This window comes from Eucalyptus grandis, chromosome 11 (genome assembly GCF_016545825.1).
Source record: "Eucalyptus grandis isolate ANBG69807.140 chromosome 11, ASM1654582v1, whole genome shotgun sequence".
In the NCBI taxonomy this organism is placed as follows: domain Eukaryota; kingdom Viridiplantae; phylum Streptophyta; class Magnoliopsida; order Myrtales; family Myrtaceae; genus Eucalyptus; species Eucalyptus grandis.
In genome coordinates, this window is record NC_052622.1 from 14,797,272 (window position 1) to 14,805,865 (window position 8,594).

Here is an 8,594-nt window from a genome sequence, read left to right on the forward strand (position 1 = left end):
GTTGATCAAGGGCATGCCGTCACCATCTTTTTATGGACTAGTAATTTAAGTCCACGAAAATTTAGATGACCGAACCAAAGATGCCAAAGCCACTTGCTATCTTTTGTCGTTGCTTGAAAACTCAATAGAGTCTTCGTCTGAAGGGATAGAGGAAACATCCGGTTCTTCGTCATTTGTGTCGTCGTAATCAACTTATTGTTTGCGCCTCTAATGGTGCACACACCATTTTCAATGTTAACTTTGTGGCCTTTTCGGATAGTTGCCCAACACTTAACAAATTCCAAAAGAGTCCCGGCACAAAGTAAACGTCTGCAATAGTAACATTAGTACCATCTTTTGAGTTGATATCAATGTTACCTTTGCCCATCACGAGAATTTTGGATTTATTCCCGAAGTTGACTTCACCACGAACCATTTCATCTAACTTCGAAAATAGCTCCTTTTGACCACACATGTGATTGCTGCACCCGGTATCAAGGTACCAAATTTTTGTGTCCATGGTACTTGAGTCATCCATTTGGCATGCTAACACCACGCCTTCATTTGCATTGACAGCATGCACATATTCTGGCTGCTCTTGCCCCCTGTTTGCTCGACATTCGGATTTGTAATGTCCGAATTTGTTATAGTTAAAACACTTGACTTTTTATTTGTCACGTGTTTGATATCTTTTAGTGGAATTCAGATTTCCACCTCTACCTCGGGCACCACCACGACCTCCACGACCTCGGCCACCATGATGACCTCCTCGATTTGATTGAGTGACCCGACTGCAGTGCTTGCTCGAATTCGAACTGATAGACTTCTGGTTCATTCTTTGCTCATGCGAACATAATGAACCCATCAACCTCTCCAACGTCATGGTTGATATATCTTGGCCTTCTTCGATCGCCGCAACCACGTAGTCAAATCTTTCAGTCAAAGACCTCAAGATTTTTTTTACGACTCGTACATCTTGGAGCTCTTCACCATTAACCCTCAATTGGTTAACGATGGTTTGTACACGATCAAAGTAAGCCGAGATAGATTCAGAGTCATTCATGTGTAAAGACTCAAAATCTCCTCGAAGTGTTTGGAGCCGCACCCGCCTGACACGATCATCACCTTTGTAGGATTTTTGCAATATATCCCACGCTTCTTTCGCTGTCTCACCACTCGATATTTTTTCAAATATCGTCTCCTCCACGGCTTGAAAGATCGCATATAATGCTTTCTGATCTTTCTTTCGAGATTCCACCAACGCTTCTTTCTCCTCTTTCCTCAAAGCATTGAATTCTTCAGCATCAGCTACTTCGGTGTAGCCGTTCTCCACTGGTTCCACAAGTCTTAGGACTTGAATAGAACCTTCATCCGGACGAACCGGTTGTTGTAATTTTTCCGTTCAACTTTGGAAGTTGCATCTGAACGGAGCTAGTGGATGCCATGGCTAGCTCTGATACCAATTGTTGGAACCAAAAGGATTTGGAGGGAGAGAGTACACACACAAAAAGAGATTATATTACACAATATGCCTTTGTAAAGGCTTAAGAGAGTACACACACTAACTTTGCTAAGCTTAAAACTCTCTCTAAAATCTCACTTTCTCTCACTTTTACGACACTCTCACACACTAAGTAGACTAACATAACCCTATATTTATAAGCATCTTCACCACCATTATCTTCAACATGCAAGAGTTGAAGTTGAACTTTTCTTCTTGGCCAAGGAGTCAACAATTGTGGGCTGAAACTTTTCCTTCACGTTCAAGTTTACAAAGTTGAAGCTTTCTTCCTACTCTTGAAGACTTCAGCAACAAGTACCACTTGTAGCTTCTTCAAGAATTCTCTCCTTTGCAGCCCACTTTTCTTTGGCTTTTTACAAACCGACTAACTCTTGCTTTCACACACTTAGCCAAAAATAATTAAAAGACAAATAAGCTACTCAAAACACAAAAGCAATTTTACTATTTTCTAACAGTGTAAAGCTCGCCATAAATTCGAACTTCACATTCCAAATTACAATCCAAGACTCTCATAAATCTAGGAGGAACTTGTGAATGGAGTCCTAAACTTGTCCAGTTGACCGAAAGTTTCAAAGAAATTAGTAGCTTACCAACGTGTTAGTAGGTTCTCACAAAGGAAAGAATTTGCACCGAAGGTAAAACCAAAGTTGGTAACCTTTATTTCGACAGTAAGCTACTAGCTCACTTTGGAAATAGGTAATTTACCATTGTAGGACCGCTATTTGAGGAATTTATCAACACCAAATTCAAATCGGAGAGGGAGTCGGTGAGAGCTTGAGGGAGAACGGGAGGAGTTCTCCAGCGGATCGACCATGCCCGAACCCTCTCCGACGACCTGTAGTCGACGCCCGCGATCACACGATCTTTCGCTCCCAAATCTCCGCGTTGCCGGTGAGTTTCTTTACTTGGTTTGAACCAGCCTTGCCTAAGGATCCCGGCTCAAAGATACCAAGGCGGCATACCATAGCCCGATTTGTCATGAGCTGGCCCACTTGCTGTCGTCTCCGAGTCGGGTAGGGAACTCCGCGATTTGACGGTTGTTTTCGTGAATCTATGTTATTCCGCGTTGTTTTGATCGAAGCAAAGCCAAGACTTGGTTTCCTTAAGCCCATACGCATGCTGGGTTTGAGCTGGGTGGTGTTCTTGATTTCGGTTGTCTCGTGATGATTTCTTTTAAGTCCAAACTTGAGTTTGGGCTCTACAAGCGGTCAATATTTTCCTCTCAAGCTGTGCTCGCCAGCTGTTTACTGAAATGTGTAAACCGATGTCGTGAGCATCTCTCTCTTATTCTGGCTAACGTAACAGTAAGTCCAAGCATAGCATGTTCTGTTCTATATAATGTTCGTTTGACGAACTGATATGTCGAAGTTTTAGTATGATTCGTGGCTAACCTAAACGTTTTTGCCTACTCTCTTCTTTGTCTTGAATGAGTCCATACCAGCTTGTCTGTCGGGTTCCTTAAAATGCCATCGTTTGGCTCAATCATGTTGTGACCATATTTTGTAAAATCTCGGATGGGTGCTGGACGGCAATCATGCTTGGATACGGTAGCTGATGATGGAAGTTGGGCGAAGAAAATTTTTATACCCACTGTGAAGTGTTTTGTTCGTGTCTTAGCTTCCTAGTCGTAAGCTTAGTCTAAGGTTTCTCAAACTCCTCTCGTCCATTGGTTGGCCTTAACGTGAGAGAGGGGAACAGTGGAGAGGAGCGTGTTGGACAGAAAGAATGAGGAAGGGGAATAGAGATTTTGGGTTGAACTCTAGCGACGGGATTAGTGGGCGTTGGACTCAATTGAAGCTTGGCAAATTTAAAGTCTACTACACCATAGGCGGGGAGGTCGGACTAGCCTGTTTCATGGAAGAGAATTGACTTTGTTGGGCCTTCACGACTCACTTCACTACTCAGTTTCGCTCTCTACTTCGACGGGCTATTCTCATATCACAAAACCGGGGCAAAAGGTCTTGAGCTTCCAGCAATAAGCGCACGCCCTTCCCATCCGGAGCGATCTGCGGACTCCATCGATGAAACTAAACTCAAACCTGTTCGGACTTGAGTTCCAGACTACTTGGGCACCTTCGAGGAAACAGAAGCTTCAGCGAGTGCACTGCTGGGGTTTGACATTAATGACTACATAGGATTTGTGTCTAGTGCATGGTCATGATCTATCTGTATGTAACCGTCCATCTATTCCGTTATAGGCAAAATTCACTTGTTTTGTTATAATAAAGACATTCAAGTCTTGTCCTAAGCAACTTCGCAGAAGCTTCACCAGCGATTACCGCATTGAATTATCTCCCAATTTGTCCCCTCAATTCATAGGTCACGGAGAATTACTGACCACGAATTTCCCATGGCAACCGGTCGTGATTAATCTGTGGAGGAATCGAAGCGTGTGTCCTGTAAAATCGGCTAACCTTTAATAAGTTCAACAATGGAAGGTGAACAAGAGACAACGCATGATGCACATGATCTCTCTCCACAAAAATAAAGTGCTTACCATTTCTTGTCGGTCCTTGATTTGGTGATGCGATTTGTATCTAACTTATATCATATTAGTGAATTTTATATGATGATTTGAATTAGGGTTGCCCCCCTAGATTTATCAACAGCCGAATGGTAACTTTTTCACTTTCCTGTCAAATCTAGACATCAGGAAAATTTCCAAAGATTTATGGAAAAGAAATCATAGGTCAATATTCAGTGTCAAAAGTTTTTTATAAATGCAAGCAAATCTTCGATATCCCATCTTTTTTTTTTCTTCTTTTTTTAGACCTCACATGATCGACACAAATTGTAAATTAATTTCAACCTAATAAGGTATAACTGCTGTATACCGACTAAAAAAAAAGCTATAACTACTGTGTCAAGGCAATAGCACCTTTTTTTTTTGCGAGGATACTTGTTTTGTTCTGTTTATAGATAAAAAGGCTGAGAACTGGGGCTAGCGCAAATTTGAGTCATAAATTATCTTCCCATTAGAATTACAAAGTTTTGAGATTTACAATCGCAAATAATGAATACCCAATCTTCTTCACACCCGGATAAACAAGCGGTCCTGTTTGTGTAGAATAATTTTGGGGTTGGAAGCTTGAAATCTACAGACCAAAAAAGGAAAGCTCGAAATCCATCCGTCACTTGTTGAGATCGACAATGCGGTCCTCTCCTCATTTTCCTTATTTAAATGAAGCTCCCTTGATAACGTCGATAATTGAGTTCCTGCCTCTGTTCTCTCCACGAGATAACAGGGAAATCAATGGCGAGAGGGTGGGTCACTTCAGCAAGCGCCGGTGTCATCTTCTTGCTGTTGTCCTTGGTCCTCGTTTCGCTGATTATTTTTTTCTGCAGCGATGGTTCGTCTGGGTCTCGGCGCAAGAAGAAATCGAGAGGTGGCCATGTCGGCGGCTACAATGGAGGCGCCTACTATGGAGGCGACAGCAATGACTGTGGTGGCAATGATGGGGGCAGCGGTGGAGGGGGTGGCTGCGGCGGAGGCGGCGGTTGTGGCGGAGGCGGCGGTTGCGGTGGCGGGTGTTGAATGTGCTTTTAGGCATGAATTATGGGGGAGAAAAAGGGTTTTATTTCTATAATTTCTGTGGTATTCAGTGAATTAGGCAGAGTTTGAACAATAAGTCATAGTAGATTGGTGCGAGTTGGAAGAGGAAAGTTGTACTTACTTTTGTCTATAAGTAATAGATCTATTGTGCAGTCTCTTTGTTGTTTTATGATGATGAACAATATCAAATAATGTTCTTTTTGCTATTTCATGGAATCATATTTATTTTTTTCTAATGCGCTAGTCTCGATATTGGTAATTCTCTAGCTATGACCGGCTTGATGCTTAACTCTGTCTGATTTTAAAGAGTATGAATTAATTGACAGTAATTTTACATATGATCCTTCCTTCTAAGGGGATCTTATATAGATCGAAATGTAATTGTCTCTGTCAAAGATTTCGAAACCTTGCATGATTCCTGCTGTTTGCGTGATGGAGTGGATCCTGCACTGTTATGGATGTAAAAGGCAGTGCCAAAGGTGTTACATGTGCTTGTGCGGCTGTCCTCTCTACCTCGTTGCAGCAGATTATGAGTAGATCTTCCATATCTCCCGCTTGCATTTTCACAGAACTGTGTACGCTGAGGACTGATGATGATACGTCTATATAGTAAATCCTCTTGATTGCTCCACCTGGTCTTGGGACTTTTGCACATTAGAGCTGCAGATTACCACGACTGACCTCTCTAGGACTGCGTTTATCGACGGTTGATTTCTGTCAGCCTTGAAAGTTTTTGCACTATCCCACGCTCTTACGCAGCTCGTCAGGTTGAAAATATTAGCAGAAGATGAAGTTTTTTATGAATGTGTGAAGCTTGGATGTTCCAAATCCTATTTTCGTATGTTTTTCCAGCAAAAATGCTTTCAAGTGTACTTGTAAATAGATTTTTTTTTTTTTTGGCACCAAAGGTTTTAAGTCTAATTAATTGTGAAAAATCTCAAGTATACTTGCATGAGAATGATATTTTTATAAAGATGAGATTGATATTACTTCATAGGGGCATATATGTCATTTAAATTGGAATGCAATTTCTATCAAATAATGGATGTGATAGGTTATAAAAATATTTGCCTTTAAATTTGCAGATTAATAAATAGTAGATAAGATATGATAAAATTTATTGATTCTTATCTTATTCAGTCTTATCCTGACTAGAAATTCGAATGATCAATCGCAGCCTATAAACACACATGTCATCTACTTCTAGTGCACGATCCTTTCTAGGTTTGGGCGTCAAGATGAAATCGTTCTGGCGCTCTTCTAGTGGCGGCGACAAATCATCTGGCTCTCCCGGCAAAAGCAAACCAGGAGGTGGCACCAGCTGCAGTGGAGGCAGCAAAGGCATAACCATCGGTTCGGCCTGGGGCCGTCTTGGCGGAAACAAATCTGACTCTCCCCCAAAAAGCAAACCGGGAGGTGGCACCGACGGTGGCAGGGGTGGCAAAGGCGTTATCAATGGTTCAGCTATTGCGAATACTCCCTTGTACAGCTCTGTGTATGGAGTTGTAGCTGACGGTGAAGGCGGAGGTGGCGGTGGCGGAGGTAACGATCATCACAGCCACCTCCACCACCACAAAGACCATCATGGAAGCGGAGATAGTGGCAGCATCGGCAGTCACGGTGGACACCACGGTGGCAACGATTTCAGCGTAGGCGGTGGTTTTGATGGAGGTGGACACCATGGACATTGAGGGATAAGGTTGACTGAAGGATAGTTTTCTTTTTTATGTTTTTGGGTCAAAACTGAAGGATAGTTAAAACTAAATAAGATTCTCTGTTATCTTGATCTGTTTAGTTTTCCATGTAAATATTTTTAGGATCTTTATGATAATAATTTTCTTTTACTTATCTAAAGATTTATTTCTCATCAGAATTCTTGTTTTATTTTTTTAATGAGGCTAAATAGGCTTTCTTTTCTCTTCCCCTCGTTCTTTCTTCAGTCTCTTTCCATTGTATTTAACATAATTACTTGGGAAATTTAAATTGGTAAATTTCAGGATGGATTATCAAAAAGCATAAGTATGTGTTCTGTGCCCACTCCACCATGGTAGATTTGTCCTTTTATGGTATCGAGCAACTATTCTCTATGTAGTAGACCAAAAATAAATTAAAGATTATGTTGTTAACTTACCATAATTATTTTTATCGTAATGGTAATTTTTTGTTAGAGGATCAGTCTCCAAGGTGAGTAGATTTTAGACCTAGAACATGAGACCAACTGTGGAACCTACCCATTAGACATGTTGGTCCCATCCAATTCTAGGATCTATGGGAAAATTAAGCGGATGTTTGTTTTGTTCTTTATATATATAATGGAGTATTTCAAAAGAATGATGTTCAAATGTTACTTCATACATTTTTAAAGAATGTTCCACTATATTTTCTGTTCAAGATTAAAGAGTACAGAGCGAGAGTGAGAAGAGGCTGCGATCTAAATAATAAGAAAGCAATTGAGTTCGGGTTTCTAAAATAGGTTTCAAATCGCTAGTCCCCACGAGAGTAGGTTTAGCACTCAGAAGTCAGAACCAAGAAACTACCCGCACAATACCGGTTCTGGAAACTTTTGAATCAGAACAGCTTGCTAGTAGATCCTGGACCGATACCCACCCTAGTATTGGTCCAGCAATTATCGATAATCCATTCAGTTGAATGCACCTGGACCTCTGTCACCACCATTAGTTGTCGTTTCTAGGCCTACGGTTTTATGACAACGGAACCTAGAACGAGTTTCGACCCCAATATGATGATGGCCTTGACGTCACGACACTGGTCTACCCTTCTTTCAATTTTTATTTTTCACTAATCGACTTATTATTCGTCAATGGCTTCCAGTGTCATACAGCATATGCTGAAAACAATATCAAATTTACACATGGTATGCCTTCTTGCCACGCCAGTAAAATTGGGTCGAGCGGTCGTTCGCAGGACTTAATTCCACTAGATTTTAGGTGTTTGGGATTTAATTACACATAACCAAACGTTTAGGGCTCTTGGTGCAAATTTTCATTTAGATTTTTATGGTCTTTGTTTATTATTCTACTACTTGACACTTATCTTTTACATTTTTCCCCTGAACGAAAACCGCGTAATACTGGATTGAATAAGTTTTTGGATTAAAGTTAACATAAATACGGCACGAGACTACAATGATTTTTAGGTAGTTGGGAAAAACATATCATCAGCCTCATCAGAACAACCAATTCGAACCGCTTTGATGCCGCTGGTTCACCTGGTTCGCGAGCCTCCAATCGTCTTCGTCAACTCCACTAATTCCATGACTGTCGTCGCTAAGGTGATCTGATCTCTCTCGCAATGGAGTTCTCATTGGGTGGTCGTACATAATCGTGTTGTTCTTGCTCCTTTTGAGTCGTTTTAGGGTCTTGTATTTTTTAGTTGCCAATTGCACGGGAAAAGTGCCAAAAAAGTCCTAAACCTTTTATTATTGTGTCGATTTAGTCATAAACCTTTTTTGGTGCCGATTTAGTCATAAATCTTTTTAGGTTGTGCAAATTCAGTCATTTCCGGCCAATTTTGGCCGGA

The 8,594-nt window shown here is 41.2% G+C and overlaps 2 protein-coding genes across 2 annotated transcripts; one reads left to right on the forward strand and one right to left on the reverse strand.

The window, feature by feature from the left end:
- Positions 1 to 646: 646 nt before the first annotated feature.
- Positions 647 to 1,424, reverse strand: LOC120289768. The gene is made up of 2 exons (XM_039305109.1): positions 1,361 to 1,424; positions 647 to 1,311 (listed from the first exon to the last, which is right to left on the reverse strand). The coding sequence occupies exons 1-2, from the start codon at positions 1,422 to 1,424 to the stop codon at positions 647 to 649; spliced, it is 729 nt and encodes a 242-aa protein (XP_039161043.1).
- A 3,424-nt stretch (positions 1,425 to 4,848) lies between these two features.
- On the forward strand, positions 4,849 to 6,745 carry LOC104427289 (glycine-rich protein DOT1-like). The gene is made up of 2 exons (XM_010040402.2): positions 4,849 to 5,038; positions 6,279 to 6,745. The coding sequence occupies exons 1-2, from the start codon at positions 4,849 to 4,851 to the stop codon at positions 6,743 to 6,745; spliced, it is 657 nt and encodes a 218-aa protein (XP_010038704.1).
- Positions 6,746 to 8,594: the final 1,849 nt, after the last annotated feature.

Bases quoted from the DNA above. Each gene is read 5' to 3' on its own strand.
- LOC120289768 (XM_039305109.1), bottom strand. From the start codon at position 1,424: ATGGCATCCACTAGCTCCGTTCAGATGCAACTTCCAAAGTTGAACGGA. The intron at 1,312-1,360 runs GTTCGTCCGGAT...TTGTGGAACCAG, and splicing joins CGGAAAAATTACAACAACCG to TGGAGAACGGCTACACCGAA.
- LOC104427289 (XM_010040402.2), top strand. From the start codon at position 4,849: ATGGTTCGTCTGGGTCTCGGCGCAAGAAGAAATCGAGAGGTGGCCATG. The intron at 5,039-6,278 runs GTGCTTTTAGGC...GATCCTTTCTAG, and splicing joins TGCGGTGGCGGGTGTTGAAT to GTTTGGGCGTCAAGATGAAA.